Raw genomic sequence first — 23,351 nt, 5'->3', positions numbered from 1 at the left:
CAAAGGAGCAGGGCAGCGAGGCACTGGATCAGAAGCAGGATAATACAGCAACAGGAACAGCGTACAAATAGTGGCTCAAGGCAAAAAGGGGCTGTGAGGACTCTTGATGCAAGTGACTGTGCTCCTGCAGGCAGCTGCTTAAATACAGCCCTGCCCTGTACTAAGGCAGGCTAATTGGCAGCACCTGGAGCAACACACCTGAAGGTAATCTGCCTCCTCCCTCTCTGGTCCTGAGAAGGTGGAAGCAGCACTGATCGCTAGGGTTTCTGAGAATTGTGGTTCCAATACTGATGAATGAGAATAGCCAGGAAATGATAACTGTAGCAAGGTGCATTGTGGTACATGTAGTGAGCTGAATTAAATAAGAAAGTACCAAAGTCTTGCCAATGGAATTTAAGGACCAAAGTGTGACTAGGGGTTGTTCAAAGAGTATTATGACGATAAATGAGTTCCAAATAGTCCATGATGGTTGCGAATGTGTGCGCAAGTGGCACAGGCATGACACGCTCCAGCCCAAGCACATGCCATTCAGAGTGTACAGGTGGATGTCTGGGCTGCCACGAATGGATCCTCGGGTCTTCTAAACCCCAGACACTAGCTGGCAAGGAAGCTGCCCTTCACCCACCCCTCCTGTACTGCCTCTCCCTCTACCCGGCTGGCGGGGGCACGTGCTGCAGGGGAAGTGAACCCAGAATTACACGCTAGCCCTTCCTAAGGTGCCAGGGTGGACTCAACATGTACGACGTGGACCTTTATACCAACTTTCCGTAGTTTATTCTTTTTTCAATAGCATCAGAACCATATGTTATTGCAAAGGTGGGTGGGATTGTGCTTGTGTTTTACATAAATAACCGTTGCTCTGCCAACCTGTCTCTGTTGTACCCATGGATTTCATTCCCTCCCAGTAGAACCCAGTCGCACAGTAGGGGCAAAACATACTAAGTTGGAACATGTCCCACACATGCTTATCCAAAGAAATCCCTTCATACCTGAGCAGATGACGCCAATATCTTCAGAATGGACACAGTTGTGGATCTTCCAGGCGCTGTGGGCACAGTCCCACAGGTGGGCTTCGGTTCCGAGGCAGTTCAGGTCGTCCAGCAGAATACTGCCCGTGCCCTGGCCAAAATAGCTACTAGGAGCAAAGGCGACAGCGGTTCCACATCCAAGCTGTTTGCACACGACCTGTGCGTTCTTCATGTCAAATTTATCTCTGCACACCGTTCCCCAGGAGTCATCATAATGGACCTCCACTCGCCCGGCACAGCGGTGCCCCCCATTAACAAGTCGCAGATCTAGGTGCTCTAGACAAGAGAACGACAAGAAGAATGGTGAGTGTTACAATGAGACACAGGAAAAAGTGGGAGCGTAAGAATGCAGAGAGAAGAAGAAGAAGGCGAGTGTTACAATGATACACAGGAAAAAGTGGGAGCGTAAGAGTGCAGAAAGAAGAAGAAGGGTGAGTGTTACAATGAGATACAGGAACAAGGGTGAGTGTTGCAATGAGACACAGGAAAAAGTGGAAGCGTAAGAATGCAGAGAGAAGAAGAAGGGTGAGTGTTACACTGAGACACAGGGAGAAGGGTGAGTGTTACAATGAGACACAGGAAAAAGTGGGAGCGTAAGAATGCAGAGAGAAGAAGAAGAAGGGTGAGCGTTGCAATGAGACACAGGAAGAAGGGTGAGTGTTACAATGAGACACAGGAAAAAGTGGGAGCGTAAGAATGCAGAGAGTAGAAGAAGGGTGAGTGTTGCAATGAGACACAGGAAGAAGGGTGTGTGTGGCAATGAGACACAGGCAAAGTGGGATTGTAGGAATGCAGATAGAAGAAGAAGAGTGAGTGTTGCAATGAAGACACAGGAAGAAGGGTGAGTGTGGCAACGAGACACAATACAAAGTGGGAGGGTAAGAATGCAGAGATAAGAAGAAGGGTGAGTGTTACAATGAGACACAGGAAGAAGGACGAGTGTTACAATGAGACACAGGAAAAAGTGGGAGTGTAAGAATGCAGAGAGAAGAAAAAGGGTGAGTGTTGCAATGAGACACAGGAAGAAGGGTGAGTGTTGCAATGAAGACACCGGAAGAAGGGTGGGTGTAGCAATGAGACACAGGACAAAGTGGGAGTTTAAGAATGCAGCAAGAAGAAGGGCGAGTGTTACAATGAGACACAGGAAGAAGGGCGAGTGTTACAAAGAGACACAGGAAAAAGTGGGAGTTTGGCAATGAAGACACAGGAAGAAGGGTGAGTGTGGCATATGAGACACAGGACACAGTGGGAGTGTAAGAATGCAGAGAGAAGAAGGGTGAGTGTTACAATGAGACACCAGAAAAAGTGGGAGTTTGGCAATGAAGACACAGGAAGAAGGGTGAGTGTGGCAATGAGACACAGGAAGAAGGGTGAGTGTTACAATGAGACACAGGAAGAAGGGTGATTATTACAATGAGACACAGGAAAAAGTGGAAGCGTAAGAATGCAGAGAGAAGAAGAAGGGTGAGTGTTACACTGAGACACAGGGAGAAGGGTGAGTGTTACAATGAGACACAGGAAAAAGTGGGAGCGTAAGAATGCAGAGAGAAGAAGAAGAAGGGTGAGCGTTGCAATGAGACACAGGAAGAAGGGTGAGTGTTACAATGAGACACAGGAAAAAGTGGGAGCGTAAGAATGCAGAGAGTAGAAGAAGGGTGAGTGTTGCAATGAGACACAGGAAGAAGGGTGTGTGTGGCAATGAGACACAGGCAAAGTGGGATTGTAGGAATGCAGATAGAAGAAGAAGAGTGAGTGTTGCAATGAAGACACAGGAAGAAGGGTGAGTGTGGCAACGAGACACAATACAAAGTGGGAGGGTAAGAATGCAGAGATAAGAAGAAGGGTGAGTGTTACAATGAGACACAGGAAGAAGGACGAGTGTTACAATGAGACACAGGAAAAAGTGGGAGTGTAAGAATGCAGAGAGAAGAAAAAGGATGAGTGTTGCAATGAGACACAGAAAGAAAAGACACCGGAAGAAGGGTGGGTGTAGCAATGAGACACAGGACAAAGTGGGAGTGTAAGAATGCAGAGAGAAGAAGGGTGAGTGTTACAATGAGACACCAGAAAAAGTGGGAGTTTGGCAATGAAGACACAGGAAGAAGGGTGAGTGTGGCAATGAGACACAGGAAGAAGGGTGAGTGTTACAATGAGACACAGGAAGAAGGGTGATTATTACAATGAGACACAGGAAAAAGTGGGAGTGTAAGAATGCAGACAGAAGAAGAAGGGTGAGTGTTACAATGAGACAAAGGAAGCAGTGCAAGTGTTAGAATGAGACACAGGAAAAAGGGTGACTGTTGCAATGAAGACACAGGAAGAAGGGCGAGTGTGACAATGAGACACAGGACATAGTGGGAGTGTAAGAATGCAGTGAGAAGAAGAAAGGTAAGTGTTACAATGAGATACCGGAAGCAGGGCAAGTGTTGCAATGAATACACAGGAAGAAGGGTGAGAGTTGCAATGAGACACAGGAAGAAGGGTGAGTGTGGTAATGAGACACAAGACAAAGTGGGAGTGTAGGAATGCAGAGAGAAAAAGAAGGGTGAGTGTTACAATGCAACACAGGAAGAAGGGTGAGTGTTACAATGAAAACACAGGAAGAAGGCTGAGTGTTGCAATGAGACACAGGAAGAAGGGTGAGTGATACAATGAGATACAGGAAGACTGGTGAGTGTGGCAATGAGACACATGGAGAAGGTTGGGTGTTACAATGAGACACAGGAACAAGTGGTAGCATTACAATGAGAAACAGGAAGAAGTGGGAGTGTAAGAATGCAGACAGAAGAAGAAGGGTAAGTGTTACAATGAGACACAGGACAAAGTGGGAGTGTAAGAATGCAGAGAGAAGAAGAAGGGTAAGTGTTACAATGAGACACAGGAAGAAGGGTAAGTGTTACAATGAGTCACAGGAAGAAGGGTGATTATTACAATGAGACACAGGAAAAAATGGGAGTGTAAGAATGCAGACAGAAGAAGGGTGAGTGTTACAATGAGACACAGGAAGCAGTGCAAGTGTTAGAATGAGACACAGGAAGAAGGGTGACTGTTGCAATGAAGACACAGGAAGAAGGGCGAGTGTGACAATGAGACACAGGACATAGTGGGAGTGTAAGAATGCAGAGAGAAGGAGAAAGGTAAGTGTTACAATGAGACACGGGAAGCAGGGCAAGTGTTGCAATGAAGACACAGGAAGAAGGGTGAGAGTTGCAATGAGACACAGGAAGAAGGGTGAGTGTGGTAATGAGACACAAGACAAAGTGGGAGTGTAGGAATGCAGAGAGAAGAAGAAGGGTGAGTGTTACAATGCAACACAGGAAGAAGGGTGAGTGTTACAATGAAAACACAAGAAGAAGGCTGAGTGTTGCAGTGAGACACAGGAAGAAGGGTGAGTGATACAATGAGATACAGGAAGACTGGTGAGTGTGGCAATGAGATACATGGAGAAGGTTGGGTGTTACAATGAGACACAGGAACAAGTGGTAGCATTACAATGAGAAACAGGAAGAAGTGGGAGTGTACGAATGAAGACAGAAGAAGAAGGGTGAGTGTTACAATGAGACACAGGAAGCAGTGCAAGTGTAAGAATGAGACACAGGAAGAAGGGTGACTGTTGCAAAGAAGACACGAGAAGAAGGGCAAGTGTGACAATGAGACACAGGACAAAGTAGGAGTGTAAGAATGCAGAGAGAAGTAGAAGGGTAAGTGTTACAATGAGACACAGGAAGAAGGCTGAGTGTTGCAATGAGACACAGGAAGAAGGGCGAGTGATACAATGAGACACAGGAAGAAGGGTGAGTGTGGCAATGAGACACAGGGAGAAGGTTGAGTGTTACAATGAGACACAGGAACGAGTGGTAGCATTACAATGAGACACAGGAAGAAGGGTGAGTCTTACAATGAAGACAGATGAAGAAGGGTGAGTGTTCCAATGAAGACACAGGAAGAAGGGTGAGTGTGACAATGAGACACAGGACAAAGTGGGAGTGTAAGAATGCAGATAGAAGAAGAAGAGTGAGTGTTACAATGAGACACAGGAAGAAGGGTGATTATTACAATGAGACACAGGAAGAAATGGGAGTGTAAAAATGCAGACAGAAGAAGGGTGAGTGTTACAATGAGACACAGGAAGCAGTGCAAGTGTTAGAATGAGACACAGGAAGAAGGGTGACTGTTGCAATGAAGACACAGGAAGAAGGGCGGGTGTGGCAATGAGACACAGGACACAGTGGGAGTGTAAGAATGCAGAGAGAAGAAGAAGGATGAGTGTTACAATGAGCCACATGAAGAAGGGTAATTGTTACAATGAAGACACAGGAAGAAGGGTGAGTGTTACAATGAGACACAGGAGGTGTTAGGCGGAAACCTGTGCAGTTCCCTCTGGGACCACTGCAAAAGATTTAAGACTACAGGTGTTTGGCAGTAAACCCACTTGGTAGCAGTCTGTACCACACAGATTCACTTGGTAGCTGTGGCTGAGCAGTCAGACTTCCCTCAAGAAGAGTTAGGCAGTATGTGGAGTATACAAAATAGGGCAATTTACACAGTAGGACAAGTAAACACGGAACAAGGCTCCGGTGTAAAGATATATAGTTACTTATTTATAAAAACACATCAATGGAAAACACTCTGGCACTAATACGGCAAACAACTTCAATCACAATTACTATAAGTCACTCAATCCCACTAACAATAGTTCGACAAGTCTAGGTTCAACGGCACCACTTATTTGCAGACAGAGGTGATTGCTTTAACCTAGATGGCACTCTAGTATTCGTTAGGATGGGAGAGAAAAGGCAGGGCATGAAATCAACTTGGTACCAACACTTTTACGAACAAATGCAAGGCAAGTAAGGCAGGGTCTACTGTAGATCGCAAAGTTCAGAGGCCAGGCCCACTCGGAGAGAAGCAAGGCGATATGTCCCAAAAAGTATCACAGTGGAAATGCACTTCGAGTCTTTGTCGCAAATTGTTATAGAAAGATTGGACCAGTTCAGAACAGAAAGTTAAGAAGGCTTGGCGGCGACCCAATGGAGAGGCGAGGATTCAGACACCTCACGCTAACCGACACAAGGGAAGCCAGGTGGACACGGTACCTTGTTTGTGGAGAGACAGCTCCGGCGGGGGCAGTTGTTCCTGGTGGTGGATGCACGTCGGGGATTTGCCAAGAGAAGAGATGATCTCGTCGTCGAAGGAAAGTTGAAGATCGTTGCTCCACCAGGGAAGAGACCAGCCGCGGAGTGCTCCGTCACAAGGCACCACCTTTTGGTCGCGGTACAGGGGTTAGGGGCTATCTGGTTGCCGGAGTGCTCTGCACGGGCAATTCGACCACTGCGTCCTGGAACGAAGAAAAAGCAAAGGGGACTGGTTGTTCCCACCAGTCAGGGGAAGAGACCCTCCGGCGGGGAGATCTCCTCTGTCGTCGGGAAGTGGTGAGTCGGTTCAGCAGGGCTCCACCTGAGGTGTCGTCGTTGCAGGTCGGCTCAGCTTTACCCTCGTCGGATTCTTAGGTCCTGTGGCGACTTCTGAAGATCCAGTCCCAAAAGCCCTGCTTTTATGCAGAAAACCCCCATTCATTCAGCCTAGCTGTCAATCAAAACATGCTAAGTGGTGAGCGGGGTGGCTCACCACTTGGGCCAATCACACCAGAGTGCGACTTGAGTTGGCAAGGTAACTCAGTCCAGGGTGCCTAAACCCCCTCCCACACCCCATGTGGTACCCAGACAGAATGGCACCACTTTGGAGGACTTCTGAGTAGAAGCCTGCCAAAAGTGGAACAAAGGGCTCAACCTTTGGTTTAGGAGTCACAGAGACGAACACAGATGCCATTTTAAAAACCGAGTTCTGGCATAAAATACCAACCGATAGATTTATTTAAGATAAATAAACGGTGGTATGTTAGAGATTAACGAGAAAAAGTATTAACCTCCAACAATGGGAAGAATCCCATAGAGTTATATTCGGGGTCGAATATAACAAGTAGTTTCCACTGCCACCAGCCAAACCTCGACGAGGGTGGACGGGACAGTGCCTCCTCGAATAACAGACCCAGGAGTAATCGAATTACCCCTACTAGTACGTCCACAATAGGATGGTTTGTACTAGTTCTGTTAGTAAATTTAGGTCTAGTAAAGCCAATGGTGACTTTACATGCCCGGGGAGACAGTAGTCAGTCCCCTGGTATGGAGTCTATGGTGGGGATCCTCTAGGATGCCCCAGTGTTACGGCACGGAGGGTGCGTTGTAACACACATAGCAAAACATATGAGACACTATGGAGTAAAAGACCCCATAGCCCATAGAACACATTTACATTAAAAAAATTAACCACATTCATGTCCAAGAGTGGGAGAAAAAGAGTCTCACTCTTGGCAGGATGGAAAAAAACAAACTCCAGAAATCCAGCAAAGCTGCTGGGGGACTCACTAGGTTAGGAAATTCAGCCTAAACAGAGAATTCTCCCTAACACTCGCCCCCCGCAGACTAAGGGACAGGAGGATTTAATCCACTCCTGGATGAATCTCATACCTCTAGTCGATGACATACATCCTAGAGAGACCATCAGATTTTTGATGGTGACACCCTGACCTGTGCTCAATGGTGAGATCAAACCCTTGAAGGTAGATCGACCATCTCAGTAGTTTTGGGTTTTCCCCTTTCATTTGCATTAACCATCTCAAGGGTTGATGGTCAATCTGAATGACAAAAGTAGAACCATACAAGTATGGCCTAAACTTCTTCAGAGCCCAGACGATAGCAAAGCATTCTCTTTCGATTGTTGCCCACTTTGTTTCAGGATCCTTCAGCTTGCGGCTGATGAAGCAAACGGGGTGCTCCCTACCTTTCCCATCCAGTTGACTGAGTACGGCACCTATTCCTACATTTGAAGCATCTGTCTGCACAATGAAAGTTTGGCGGTAATCAGGAGCTCTGAGTACTGGGGCTTGGCAAAGAGCCTTTTTCAGGTTTTCAAAAGCCTGATTGCACTCCTCGTTCCATCTAACCTTTTTAGGAAATTTGGGCGAGGAGATGACATTCAGTGGAGAAGCTTGGTCCCATAGTTCTCGATGAAATTCCTGTAATAACCAGTGAGGCATAGGAAGGCTCTCACTTGGGTCTGAGTAGTAGGTGTTGTCCAATTTTGCACAGCTTCAATCTTACTGAGCAAAGGCCTTATTTCTCCACCTCCTACCTCATGTCCAAGATAGACCACCTTACTCTGTCCAATTTGGCATTTACTCGCCTTTATGGTCAAATTGGCTCGTCCAAGAGCCTGCAAAATATCTCTCAGGTGGGTTACATGTTCTTCCCAGGAATTGCTGAACACTGCTATGTCATCCAAGTATGCCATGCAGAAGTCCTCCATCCCATTCAGAACCTGGCTTACCATCTGTTGAAATGTAGCAGGTGCATTCTTCAATCCGAAAGGCATTACCTTAAACTGGTATAAGCCAACGGGGGTAGAAAATGCAGTTTTCTCCTTGGCATGGTCTATTTGCCAATAGCCTGACGTCAAGTCAAATGTGCTGAGGAACTTGGCTGCGCCAAGTTTGTCCACCAACTCATCTGTTCTTGGCAAAGGGTGGGCATCAGTCTTGGTGACTGCATTAAGAGCTCTATAATCTAAGTTCTTTAGATCTGGCCTTTGGTACTAACACAACTGGGCTAGACCATGGACTAGTAGAGGGCTCTATTACCCCGAGATCATGCATCTTGCTGACCTCACCTTTGATGTGGGTTTGTACGTTTTCTGACATTCGGTATCCTCTGCTTTTGACTGGCAGACAGTCACCAGTGAGTATGTCATGCTGGCCCCAAGGGGTCAAGCCGGGTGAAAGCGAGAACAGAGAGGAAAACTGATTCAACATAGATTTGCACTCTCCTTGTTGTTCGGGTGTCAGATTGGAAGAAAGATTTACTCCTTCAATTTTTTCATCTAAAGGTAAGCCTCTGAGGCGATCCGGAAGAGCTTCACTCTCTTCTTCTTCCTCGGATGATGCTAGAAGCAACGCTCCTACATCAGGTCTTGAGACATACGCTTTGAGTCGGTTGGTGTGGAAGACTGTCGGAGCCTCCTTGGGATTGCCCAAGTCCACCAGATAGTTGACCTCTCCGAGTTTACCCACAACTCTGAAGGGTCCCATCCATTTGTCTTGCAAGGCCCTCTGCCTTGTTGGGATCATAACGAGAATGAGCTGGTCTTGAGCGAACTCAACCATGTTAGCCTTTTGATCATGCCAGTGCTTGACCAATGCTTGTCCAGCTTTCAAGTTATCGCTTGCTTCTGTCATCATGTGCAACATTCTCCTCTGGAGACCTATCACGTAGTCAGTCACTCTGACTGGCTTGGGGGAAGGAGCACTCTCCAACCCCTCCTTAATCAGGGCCAATGGACCTCTGACAGGATGACCATAGAGAAGCTCAAAGGGAGAATAACCTACTCCCTGCTGAAGGCCTTCTCTATAAGCAAATAGAAGACATGGCAGTAGAAGGTCCCACTTACGCTTAAGGGGTTCCTCTAAAGCACCTATCATGCTCTTCATGGTTCGGTTGAACCGTTCTACCAACCCATTGGTTTGTGGGTGGTACGCCGTTGAGAACTTGTAAGTAACTCCACAGGTTTTCCACATGGCTTTCATGTAGTGGGACATAACATTTGACCCCCTGTCAGAGATTACTTCCTTAGGAAACCCGACCCTGGTAAAAATACCAAGGAGGGCCTTAGCCACAGCCGGAGCTGTAACAGTCTTCATAGGAATTGCCTCAGGATACCTAGTAGCATGGTCTACTACAACAAGTATAATCCTGTTGCCTGAGGAGGTTGGAGGATCAAGGGGACCAACAATGTCAATCCCTACTCTCTCAAATGGGACTCCCACAACTGGGAGAGGCACTAAAGGTGCCACATTCTTTGAGCCAACCTTACCAGAGGTCTGGCAGGTGTGGCAGCTCCTGCAGTGTTTTTCTACTTCGGCCCCCATCTTCGGCCAATAGAAGTAGAGAGAGAGCCTTTCCTTAGTCTTCTTGAAACTCAAGTGACCAGCCAAAGGAATCTCGTGGGCTAACTGCAGGAACTGTGGTCTGTTCTCTTGGGGTACTACAAGTCGTTTGTAGTCTCCAGGTGCAGACTCGGTCAGTTCACTGTAGAAGAGGCCATCTTCCCAGTGCAACCTGTATTTCCCAGGCTCTTGCCCTTCAGCCTGAGCTTCTGCCGGGTGGCGAAGACCTTCCAGAGTTGGACATTCTCTCTGTCCCTTACTGAAGTCTGCCCTGCTGGGTCCACCTTCTGCCAGTAAAGACTGCAGCTCAGGATGGTCAACAGGATCCAGATCTCCAATGAGTTCCTGGCCTTCCATTAGCTCTTCTTCAGAGTCTAATTCTACCACACAGGGTTGTACCTCCCTCTCAGCCTCAGCTGCAGGTGGAGTTAGGGGTGTATCTTTGAACAACCGCGGGGAAGTCCTTAGTGGCTGCACTGAAATGCTGGCTGCTGGTTTCGGTATAGAAGTCTTAGGTTTCCCTTTCGCTTCTGATCTCTTTGAGACAGCAGCGGACAATTCCAGTGGAGCAGGAGTGATTTCTTTCTTCATCATCTCCTGGAGAGTACCTTGCATGGTTCTCTCCCTTGCAGGTCTGGTTAGCTCCTGTAACCGTTTACTAGGAGGTCTGGGGGTATGCGATACAACTCCGAGAGTTTTCAAATCGTTACCCAAAAGAACACATCCTGGTACCTCACTCTGTATGCCGACAGGTATCTTTGCAGTCATGTCGTTACACTGGATGAGAACTGGTAATTGGGGAAGCATCTGCACAGGCCCTCCAGCTAACTTGGTGAGGCGTTTGGGTGCCTTAGCAACATCCTCGGCCTGAAAAAACGATTTATCCACCACAGTTATGCTGGCCCCAGTGTCCCTAATTGCAGGAGTCGCCTGACCATTCACCTGGACACTGTCCTTATAATACTCTTTAGTATTATCGGGGATAGAATTATAGACATCTAAATTCTGTTGTTCCCACAACCCCAGAGACACTAAAGAAACGCTGGCTGAGACTCCAATGGGTTCATCAGCCAGCAGTAGAAAGTTTCCACTTGCCATTTGGACTTCCTCCTCTGGAGCGAAGGCTAAGGAGACAAGCTGGACCCCTGAAGGTTTACCCTTACATCTGGGATCTCCTTTCACATGGTCAGTCGAGCCACAAACAAAGCATTTACTGAATGCTTTCTGGAATGGTGGCTTGTTCTGGCCTCCTTCCGGTTTGGCACCAGAAGACACACTATTCTGCTGCGGTTTTCCTTGTGGCTTACCCTTCTGGTTTTGTTTGGGGCCCTCTTTGGAATTTGAGTTATTCGAATTCTCTTTTGAGTCCTTCTTAGGCTGTTTTCCCTCATCCTTTTTCTGAGTTGCCCCAGAATCCTTATGAGTAGCCCTGTTGGCAACCTACAAGTCAGCAGGCTTAGCTAGCTTCCTGGAATCCAATTCCTTCGAATCAGCCAAGTGCTGTCTGAGCTCAGGAGAACAGGCATCATAAATAGACTTCAACATAAAAAAAGATTCTTCATACCCTCATAAGTGTTCACTTTGTAACCCTTAATCCATCCCTCTAAGTTTTTCAACCCTTCACTCACCCAGGTAGCCCAAGGGGTACCATCATGCTTTTTGAGGGTTCTAAACCTCTTAAGATACTGGGAAGGGGTCTTCCCGAATCTAGCTATCAAAGCTAGTTTCACACTTTCGTAATCCTTCTTATCCGCCTCCCCCAACTCCATTACCACATCAGTCGCAACAGGGGGGAGCCTAGAGAACAACCAGGGAAGTAAATCATTCCCGGTGATGTCCTGAAGCCCATGATTGTACTCAAACAGTTTTAACCAATCCAAAACATCCAATCTCGGTTCATACATACCCACTAATTCCTTCGGCATCCGGGGTCTTTTGGGACTGGAGCTTCTAGAGGAACCAGAGGAGAGAGAAGCATTTTCCACAGACAACATTTTCATCTCTAACTCGTGATTAAGTTCTATTTCTCTGAGTCTTAACTCAGCTTGCTTCTGCTCAGCCTGGGCATTCATCCATCTGAACTCGAGCTCTTGGTTTCTTTCAGATTGAACCAAGAACCGTTTGTATTCTAATTCGAGCTTCATTTTTTCAAGTTCAAAATAAGCAGGGTTACATGTGGGACCTGGTATGGGCCCCGTAGGTACAGTAGGTAAGGCAGACAGAGGCTCAGAGTGGCTAACTTCATTAGGTTCACTTTCCTCTTCTGACTCATTATCAAGACTTTGATTTAGATCAATACCATTACTGTTTTCGACATTTGCTGGAGACGTTGGTTCCTCTGAACCAGTACCCAGACTTTGGTTTTCCAGCAATCTCGTTATCAGTTCTACTTTCTTGCCTTTTACAGAAAGATTCTCTTGTCTACAGAGGGCTCGTAAACTCTCAGTATTTTCACCTGACAAGGATTCTTGACTGTAAACTTCCATAGTAGACAGGTTTTTGAAAGTTGCTTTCAGTGCTAAGCTTTGTGGTTAGTTATCCTAAAGTGTTGAAAAGCACTCTAAACTGTATACACAATACAAATCCCACCGCTGTACACCAGTGTTAGGCGGAAACCTGTGCAGTTCTCTCTGGGACCACTGCAAAAGATTTAGGACTACAGGTGTTTGGCAGTAAACCCACTTGGTAGCAGTCTGTACCACACAGATTCACTTGGTAGCTATGGCTGAGCAGTCAGACTTCCCTCAAGAAGAGTTAGGCAGTATGTGGAGTATACAAAATAGGGCAATTTACACAGTAGGACAAGCAAACACGGAACAAGGCTCCGGTGTAAAGATATATAGTTATTTATTTATAAAAACACATCTATGGAAAACACTCTGGCACTAATACGGCAAACAACTTCAATCACAATTACTATAAGTAAATCAATCCCACTAACAATAGTTCGACAAGTCTAGGTTCAACGGCACCACTTATTTGCAGACAGAGGTGAATGCTTTAACCTAGATGGCACTCTAGTATTCGTTAGGACGGGAGAGAAAAGGCAGGGTATGAAATCAACTCGGTACCAACACTTTTACGAACAAATGCAAGGCAAGTAAGGTAGGGTCTACTGTAGATCGCAAAGCTCAGAGGCCAGGCCCATTCGGAGAGAGGCAAGGGGATATGTCCCAAAAAGTATCACAGTGGAAATGCACTTCGATTCTTTGTCGCAAATTGTTATAGAAAGATTGGACCAGTTCAGAACAGAAAGTTAAGAAGGCTTGGAGGCGACCCAATGGAGAGGCGAGGATTCAGACACCTCACGCTAACCGACACAAGGGAAGCCAGGCGGACACGGTACCTTGTTTGTGGAGAGACAGCTCCGGAGGGGGCAGTTGTTCCTGGTGGTGGATGCACGTCGGGGCTTTGCCAAGAGAAGAGATGATCTCGTCCTCGAAGGAAAGTTGAAGATCGTTGCACCACCAGGGAAGAGACCAGCTGCGGAGTGCTCCGTCACAAGGCACCACCTTTTGGTCGTGGTACAGGGGTTAGTGGCTATCCGGTTGCCGGGGTGCTCTGCACGGGCAATTCGACCACTGCGTCCTGGAACGAAGAAAAAGCAAAGGGGACTGGTTGTACCCACCAGTCAGGGGAAGAGACTCTCCGGCGGGGAGATCTCCTCTGTCGTCGGGAAGTGGTGAGTCGGTTCAGCAGGGCTCCACTGGAGGTGTCGTCATTGCAGGTCGGCTCAGCTTTACCCTCGTCGGATTCTTAGGTCCTGTGGCGACTTCTGAAGATCCAGTCCCAAAAGCCCTGCTTTTATGCAGAAAACCCCCATTCATTCAGCCTAGCTGTCAATCAAAACACGCTAAGTGGTGAGTGGGGTGGCTCACCACTTGGGCCAATCACACCAGAGTGCGACTTGAGTTGGCAAGGCAACTCAGTCCAGGGTGCCTAAACCCCCTCCCACACCCCCTGTGGTACCCAGACAGAATGGCACCACTTTGGAGGACTTCTGAGTAGAAGCCCGCCAAAAGTGGAACAAAGGGCTCAAGCTTTGGTTTAGGAGTCACAGAGACGAACACAGACGCCATTTTAAAAACCGAATTCTGGCAGAAAATACCAACCGATAGATTTATTTAAGATAAATAAACCGGTGGTATGTTAGAGATTAACGAGAAAAAGTATTAACCTCCAATAATGGGAAGAATCCCATAGAGTTATATTCGGGGTCGAATATAACAAGTAGTTTCCACTGCCACCAGCCAAAACTCACGAGGGGGGACGGGACAGTACCCCCTCGAATAACAGACCCAGGAGTAATCGAATTACCCCTACTAGTACGTCCACAATAGGGTGGTTTGTACTAGTTCTGTTAGTAAATTTAGGTCTAGTAAAGCCAATGGTGACTTTACATGCCCGGGGAGACAGTAGTCAGTCCTCGGGTATGGAGTCTATGGTGGGGATCCTCTAGGATGCCCCAGTGTTACGGCACGGAGGGTGCGTTGTAACACACATAGCAAAACATATGAGACCCTATGGAGTAAAAGACCCCATGGCCCATAGAACACATTGACATTCACAGGAATTAACCACATTCATGTCCAAGAGTGGGAGAAAAAGAGTCTCACTCTTGGCAGGATGGAAAAAAACAAACTCCAGAAATCCAGCAAAGCTGCTGGGGGACTCACTAGGTTAGGAAATTCAGCCTAAACAGAGAATTCTCCCTAACAGGAGGAATGGTGAGTGTTACAATGAAGACACAGGAAGGAGGGTGAGGGTTGCAATGCAGCAACGGGAAGAAGGGTGAGTGTGGCAATGAGACCCAGGACAAAGTGTGAATGTAGAGAGAAGAAGAAGTGTGAGTGTTACAGTGAGACACAGGAAGAAGGGTGAGTGTTACAATGAGACACAGGAGGAAGGGTGAGTGTTACAATGGAGACACAGGAAGAATGGTGAGTGTTGCAATGAGACACAGCAAGATGGGTGAGTGTTGCAATGAGACACAGGAAGAAGGGTGAGTGTTACAATGAGACATGGGAAAACGTGGGAGTGTAAGAATGCAGAGAGAAGAAGAAGGGTGCATGTTACAATGAGACACAGGAAGAAGTGTGAGTGTTGTAATGAAGAGACAGGAAGAAGGGTGAGTGTTGCAATGAGAAACAGGAAGAGGGGTGAGTGTTACAATGAGACACCGGAAGAAGGGTGAGTGTTACAATGAGACACCGGAAGAAGGTGTGTGTGGCAATGAAGACACAGGAACAAGGGCGAGTGTGACAATGAGACACAGGACAAAGTGGTAGTGTAAAAATGCAGAGAGAAGAAGGGTGAGTGTTACAATGAGACACAGGAAGCAAGGCAAGTGTTAAAATGAGAAACAGGAAGAGGGGTGAGTGTTACAATGAGACACCGGAAGAAGGGTGAGTGTTACAATGGGACACCAGAAGAAGGTGTGTGTGGCAATGAAGACACAGGAACAAGGGTGAGTGTGGCAATGAGACAGAGGACAAAGTGGGAATTTAGGAATGCAGAGAGAAGAAGAAGGATGAGTGTTGCAATGAAGACACAGGAAGAAGGGTGAGTGTTGCAATGAGATACCGGACAAGGTGGGAGTGTAAGAATGGAGAGAGAGGAACAAGGGTGAGTGTTACAATTCGACACAGGAAGAAGGGTGAGTATTCCAATGAAGACACAGGAAGAACCATGAGTGTTACAATGAGACACAGGAAGAAGGGCGAGTGACACAATGAGACATAGGAGGAGGGGTGAGTGTTGCAATGAGACACAGGGAAAAGGTTGAGTGTTACAATGAGAACCATGAACAATGGGAGTGTTGCAATGAGACACAGGAAGAAGGGTGAGTGTTAAAATGAAGACACAGGAAGAAGGGTGAGTGTGAATATGACACAGGACAAAGTGGTAGTGTAAGAATGCAGAAAGAAGAAGACGGTTGAGTGTTACAATGAGACAGAGGAAGAACGGTGAGTGTTACAATAAAGACAGAGGAAGACAGGTGAGTGTTACAATGAGACACAGGAAGAAGTGTGAGTGTTGCAATGAAGACACGGGAAGAAGGGTGAATGTTGCAATGAGACAAAGGAAGAAGTGCAAGTGTTGCAATGAGACATGGGAAGAAAGGTGAGTGTTGCAATGAGACACAGAAAGAAGGGTGAGTGTTGCAATGAATTCACAGGAAGAAGGGTGAGTGTTGCAATGAGACACATGAAGAAGGTTGAGTGTTGCAATGAGATAACGGAAGAAGGGAAAATGTTGCAATGAGACATGGAAAGAAGGGCGCGTGTTGAAATGAGACAAAGGAAGACGGGTGAGTGTTGGAATGAAACATAGGAAGAAGGGTGAGTGTTGCAATGAATTCACAGGAAGAAGTGCGAGTGTTGCAATGAGACACAGGACAAGGTGGGAGTGTAAGAATACAGAGAGAACAAGAAGGGTGAGTGATACAATGAGACACATGATGCAGGGCAAGTGTTGCAATTAAGACACAGGAAGAAGGGTGGGTGTTACAATGAGACACAGGAAGAAGGGTGAGTGTTACAATGAGACACATGAAAGAGGGGGAGTGTAAGAATGCAGAGAGAAGAAGAAGGCTGAGTGTTACAATGAGACACAGGAAGATGGGTGAGTGTTGCAATGAGACACAGGAAGAAGGGAAAGTGTTGCAATGAGACACGGAAAGAAGGGAGAGTGTTGCAATGAGACACAGGACAAGGTGGGAATGTAAGAATGCAGAGAGAAGAAGAAGGGTGAGTGTTATAATGAGACACAGGAAGAAGGGTGAGTGTTACAATGAGACACAAGAAAAAGTGCAAGTGTAAGAATGCAGAGAGAAGAAGAAGGGTGACTGTCACAATGAGACACAGGAAGATGGGTGAGTGTTGCAATGAAGACACAGAAAGAAGGGAGAGTGTTGCAATGAGACACAGGACAAGGTGGGAGTGTAAGAATCCAGAGAGAAGAAGAAGGGTGAGTGTTACACTGAGACACAGGAAAAAGGGTGAGTGCTGCAATGAGAGACGGAAAGAAGGGAGAGTGTTGCAATGAGACACAGCAAGATGGGTGAGTGTTGCAATGAGACACAGGAAGAAGGGTGAGTGTTACAATGAGACATGGGAAAACGTGGGAGTGTAAGAATGCAGAGAGAAGAAGAAGGGTGCATGTTACAATGAGACACAGGAAGAAGTGTGAGTGTTGTAATGAAGAGACAGGAAGAAGGGTGAGTGTTGCAATGAGAAACAGGAAGAGGGGTGAGTGTTACAATGAGACACCGGAAGAAGGGTGAGTGTTACAATGAGACACCGGAAGAAGGTGTGTGTGGCAATGAAGACACAGGAACAAGGGCGAGTGTGACAATGAGACACAGGACAAAGTGGTAGTGTAAAAATGCAGAGAGAAGAAGGGTGAGTGTTACAATGAGACACAGGAAGCAAGGCAAGTGTTAAAATGAGAAACAGGAAGAGGGGTGAGTGTTACAATGAGACACCGGAAGAAGGGTGAGTGTTACAATGGGACACCAGAAGAAGGTGTGTGTGGCAATGAAGACACAGGAACAAGGGTGAGTGTGGCAATGAGACAGAGGACAAAGTGGGAATTTAGGAATGCAGAGAGAAGAAGAAGGATGAGTGTTGCAATGAAGACACAGGAAGAAGGGTGAGTGTTGCAATGAGATACCGGACAAGGTGGGAGTGTAAGAATGGAGAGAGAGGAACAAGGGTGAGTGTTACAATGCGACACAGGAAGAAGGGTGAGTATTCCAATGAAGACACAGGAAGAACCATGAGTGTTACAATGAGACACAGGAAGAAGGGCGAGTGAGACAATGAGACTATAGGAGGAGGGGTGAGTGTTGCAATGAGACACAGGGAAAAGGTTGAGTGTTACAATGAGAACCATGAACAATGGGAGTGTTGCAATGAGACACAGGAAGAAGGGTGAGTGTTAAAATGAAGACACAGGAAGAAGGGTGAGTGTGAATATGACACAGGACAAAGTGGAAGTGTAAGAATGCAGAAAGAAGAAGACGGTTGAGTGTTACAATGAGACAGAGGAAGAACGGTGAGTGTTACAATAAAGACAGAGGAAGACTGGTGAGTGTTACAATGAGACACAGGAAGAAGTGTGAGTGTTGCAATGAAGACACGGGAAGAAGGGTGAGTGTTGCAATGAGACAAAGGAAGAAGTGCAAGTGTTGCAATGAGACATGGGAAGAAAGGTGAGTGTTGCAATGAGACACAGAAAGAAGGGTGAGTGTTGCAATGAATTCACAGGAAGAAGGGTGAGTGTTGAAATGAGACACATGAAGAAGGTTGAGTGTTGCAATGAGACAACGGAAGAAGGGAAAATGTTGCAATGAGACATGGAAAGAAGGGTGCGTGTTGAAATGAGACAAAGGAAGAAGGGTGAGTGTTGGAATGAAACATAGGAGGAAGGGTGAGTGTTGCAATGAATTCACAGGAAGAAGTGCGAGTGTTGCAATGAGACACAGGACAAGGTGGGAGTGTAAGAATGCAGAGAGAACAAGAAGGGTGAGTGATACAATGAGACACATGATGCAGGGCAAGTGTTGCAATTAAGACACAGGAAGAAGGGTGGGTGTTACAATGAGACACAGGAAGAAGGGTGAGTGTTACAATGAGACACAGGAAAGAGGGGGAGTGTAAGAATGCAGAGAGAAGAAAGGTGAGTGTTGCAATGAGACACAGAAAGAAGGGTGAGTGTTGCAATGAATTCACAGGAAGAAGGGTGAGTGTTGCAATGAGACACATGAAGAAGGTTGAGTGTTGCAATGAGACAACGGAAGAAGGGAAAATGTTGCAATGAGACATGGAAAGAAGGGCGCGTGTTGAAATGAGACAAAGGAAGAAGGGTGAGTGTTGGAATGAAACATAGGAAGAAGGGTCAGTGTTGCAATGAATTCACAGGAAGAAGTGCGAGTGTTGCAATGAGACACAGGACAAGGTGGGAGTGTAAGAATGCAGAGAGAACAAGAAGGGTGAGTGATACAATGAGACACATGATGCAGGGCAAGTGTTGCAATTAAGACACAGGAAGAAGGGTGGGTGTTACAATGAGACACAGGAAGAAGGGTGAGTGTTACAATGAGACACAGGAAAGAGGGGGAGTGTAAGAATGCAGAGAGAAGAAGAAGGCTGAGTGTTACAATGAGACATGGAAAGAAGGGCGCGTGTTGCAATGAGACACAGGAAGAAGGGAAAGTGTTGCAATGAGACACGGAAAGAAGGGAGAGTGTTGCAATGAGACACAGGACAAGGTGGGAATGTAAGAATGCAGAGAGAAGAAGAAGGGTGAGTGTTATAATGAGACACAGGAAGAAGGGTGAGTGTTACAATGAGACACAAGAAAAAGTGCAAGTGTAAGAATGCAGAGAGAAGAAGAAGGGTGACTGTCACAATGAGACACAGGAAGATGGGTGAGTGTTGCAATGAAGACACAGAAAGAAGGGAGAGTGTTGCAATGAGACACAGGACAAGGTGGGAGTGTAAGAATCCAGAGAGAAGAAGAAGGGTGAGTGTTACACTGAGACACAGGAAAAAGGGTGAGTGTTGCAATGAGAGACGGAAAGAAGGAAGAGTGTTGCAATGAGACACAGCAAGATGGGTGAGTGTTGCAATGAGACACAGGAAGAAGGGTGAGTGTTACAATGAGACATGGGAAAACGTGGGAGTGTAAGAATGCAGAGAGAAGAAGAAGGGTGCATGTTACAATGAGACACAGGAAGAAGTGTGAGTGTTGTAATGAAGAGACTGGAAGAAGGGTGAGTGTTGCAATGAGAAACAGGAAGAGGGGTGAGTGTTACAATGAGACACCGGAAGAAGGGTGAGTGTTACAATGAGACACCGGAAGAAGGTGTGTGTGGCAATGAAGACACAGGAACAAGGGGGAGTGTGACAATGAGACACAGGACAAAGTGGTAGTGTAAAAATGCAGAGAGAAGAAGGGTGAGTGTTACAATGAGACACAGGATGCAAGGCAAGTGTTAAAATGAGAAACAGGAAGAGGGGTGAGTGTTACAATGAGACACCGGAAGAAGGGTGAGTGTTACAATGGGACACCAGAAGAAGGTGTGTGTGGCAATGAAGACACAGGAACAAGGGTGAGTGTGGCAATGAGACAGAGGACAAAGTGGGAATTTAGGAATGCAGAGAGAAAAAGAAGGATGAGTGTTGCAATGAAGACACAGGAAGAAGGGTGAGTGTTGCAATGAGATACCGGACAAGGTGGGAGTGTAAGAATGGAGAGAGAGGAACAAGGGTGAGTGTTACAATGCGACACAGGAAGAAGGGTGAGTATTCCAATGAAGACACAGGAAGAACCATGAGTGTTACAATGAGACACAGGAAGAAGGGCGAGTGAGACAATGAGACATAGGAGGAGGGGTGAGTGTTGCAATGAGACACAGGGAAAAGGTTGAGTGTTACAATGAGAACCATGAACAATGGGAGTGTTGCAATGAGACACAGGAAGAAGGGTGAGTGTTAAAATGAAGACACAGGAAGAAGGGTGAGTGTGAATATGACACAGGACAAAGTGGAATTGTAAGAATGCAGAAAGAAGAAGACGGTTGAGTGTTACAATGAGACAGAGGAAGAACGGTGAGTGTTACAATAAAGACAGAGGAAGACAGGTGAGTGTTACAATGAGACACAGGAAGAAGTGTGAGTGTTGCAATGAAGACACGGGAAGAAGGGTGAGTGTTGCAATGAGACAAAGGAAGAAGTGCAAGTGTTGCAATGAGACATGGGAAGAAAGGTGAGTGTTGCAATGAGACACAGAAAGAAGGGTGAGTGTTGCAATGAATTCACAGGAAGAAGGGTGAGTATTGCAATGAGACACATGAAGAAGGTTGAGTGTTGCAATGAGACAACGGAAGAAGGGAAAATGTTGCAATGAGACATGGAAAGAAGGGCGCGTGTTGAAATGAGACAAAGGAAGAAGGGTGAGTGTTGGAATGAAACATAGGAAGAAGGGTGAGTGTTGCAATGAATTCACAGGAAGAAGTGCGAGTGTTGCAATGAGACACAGGACAAGGTGGGAGTGTAAGAATGCAGAGAGAACAAGAAGGGTGAGTGATACAATGAGACACATGATGCAGGGCAAGTGTTGCAATTAAGACACAGGAAGAAGGGTGGGTGTTACAATGAGACACAGGAAGAAGGGTGAGTGTTACAATGAGACACAGGAAAGAGGGGGAGTGTAAGAATGCAGAGAGAAGAAGAAAGCTGAGTGTTACAATGAGACACAGGAAGATGGGTGAGTGTTGCAATGAGACACAGGAAGAAGGGAAAGTGTTGCAATGAGACACGGAAAGAAGGGAGAGTGTTGCAATGAGACACAGGACAAGGTGGGAATGTAAGAATGCAGAGAGAAGAAGAAGGGTGAGTGTTATAATGAGACACAGGAAGAAGTGCGAGTGTTGCAATGAGACACAGGACAAGGTGGGAGTGTAAGAATGCAGAGAGAATAAGAAGGGTGAGTGTTACAATGAGACACAAGAAAAAGTGCAAGTGTAAGAATGCAGAGAGAAGAAGAAGGGTGACTGTCACAATGAGACACAGGAAGATGGGTGAGTGTTGCAATGAAGACACAGAAAGAAGGGAGAGTGTTGCAATGAGACACAGGACAAGGTGGGAGTGTAAGAATCCAGAGAGAAGAAGAAGGGTGAGTGTTACACTGAGACAAAGGAAAAAGGGTGAGTGTTGCAATGAGAGACGGAAAGAAGGGAGAGTGTTGCAATGTGACACAGGAAGAAGGGTGAGTGTTGCAATGAATTCACAGGAAGAAAGGAGAGTGTTGCAATGAGACACAGGACAAGGTTGGAGTGTAAGAATGCAGAGATACAAAGAAGGGTGAGTGTTATAATGAGACACAGGAGGAAGGGTGAGTGTTACAATGAGACACAGGAAAAAGTGAACGTGTAAGAATGCAGAGAGAAGAAGAAGGGTGAGTGTTACAATGAGACACAGGAAGATGGGTGAGTGTTGCAATGAAGACACAGGAAGAAGGGTGAGTGTTGCAATGAGACACAGGAAGAAGGGTGAGTGTTACAATGAGACACAGGAAAAAGAGGGAGCCTAAGAATGCAGAGAGAAGAAGAAGGGTGAGTGCTACAATGAGACACAGGAACAAGGGTGAGTGTTGAAATGAGACACAGGAAGAAGGGTAAGTGTTGCAATGAGACACAGGGAAAAGTGGGAGCGTAAGAATGCAGAGAGAAGAAGAAGAAGGGTGAGTGTTGCAATGAGACACAGGAAGAAGGGTGAGTGTTACAATGAGACATAGGAAAAAGTGGGAGCATAAGAATGCAGAGAGAAGAGGAAGGGTGAGTGTTGCAATGAAGACACAGGAAGAAGGATGAGTGTATCAATGAAGACACAGGAAGAAGGGTGGGTGTGGCAATGAGACACAGGACAAAGTGGGAGGGTAGGAATGCAGAGAGAAGAAGAAGGGGGAGCATTGCAATGAAGACACAAGTAGAAGGTTGAGTGTGACAACCGGACACAGTACAAAGTGGGAGGGTAAGAATGCAGAGAGAAGAAGAAGGGTGAGTGTTACAATGAGACACAGGAAGAAGGGCGAGTGTTACAATGAGACACAGGAAAAAGTGGGAGCGTAAGAATGCAGAGAGAAGAAGAAGGGTGAGTGTTGCAATGAAGACACCGGAAGAAGTGTGGGTGTAGCAATGAGACACAGGACAAAGTGGGAGTTTAAGAATGCAGCAAGAAGAAGGGCGAGTGTTACAATGAGACACAGGAAGAAGGGCGAGTGTTACAAAGAGACACAGGAAAAAGTGGGAGTTTGGCAATGAAGACACAGGAAGAAGGGTGAGTGTGGCATATGAGACACAGGACACAGTGGGAGTATGAGGATGCAGAGAGAAGAAGAAGGATGAAGGTTACAATGAGACACAGGAAGCAGTGCACGTGTTAGAATGAGACACTGGAAGAAGGGTGAGTGTTGCAATGAGACACAGGAAGAAGGTTGATTATTACAATGAGACACAGGAAAAAGTGGGAGTGTAGGAATGCAGACAGAAGAAGAAGGGTGAGTATTCCAATGAAGACACAGGAAGAACCATGAGTGTTACAATGAGACACAGGAAGAAGGGCGAGTGAGACAATGAGACATAGGAGGAGGGGTGAGTGTTGCAATGAGACACAGGGAAAAGGTTGAGTGTTACAATGAGAACCATGAACAATGGGAGTGTTGCAATGAGACACAGGAAGAAGGGTGAGTGTTAAAATGAAGACACAGGAAGAAGGGTGAGTGTGAATATGACACAGGACAAAGTGGAAGTGTAAGAA

The 23,351-nt window shown here is 46.4% G+C and overlaps 1 protein-coding gene across 1 annotated transcript in view; it reads right to left on the bottom strand.

Annotated features, from left to right (window-relative positions):
* Nucleotides 1–257: 257 nt before the first annotated feature.
* LOC138473483 (deleted in malignant brain tumors 1 protein-like) overlaps nucleotides 258–23,351 on the bottom strand; it is a 293,221-nt gene continuing 270,127 nt past the window's right edge. Inside the window, exons 4-5 of the mRNA XM_069612127.1 lie at nucleotides 990–1,295; nucleotides 258–352 (exon numbers count right to left, since the gene is read on the bottom strand). Coding sequence (XP_069468228.1) covers nucleotides 258–352; nucleotides 990–1,295 — 401 coding nt within the window. The remainder of the gene's footprint in view (nucleotides 353–989; nucleotides 1,296–23,351) is intronic.

The sequence above is a fragment of the Ambystoma mexicanum genome, chromosome 8 (assembly GCF_040938575.1).
Source record: "Ambystoma mexicanum isolate Mex_15411 chromosome 8, UKY_AmexF1_1, whole genome shotgun sequence".
NCBI lineage: Eukaryota > Metazoa > Chordata > Amphibia > Caudata > Ambystomatidae > Ambystoma > Ambystoma mexicanum.
Note: the sequence above shows the minus strand (reverse complement) of the source record. Positions and strands in the feature narration are given on the sequence as shown.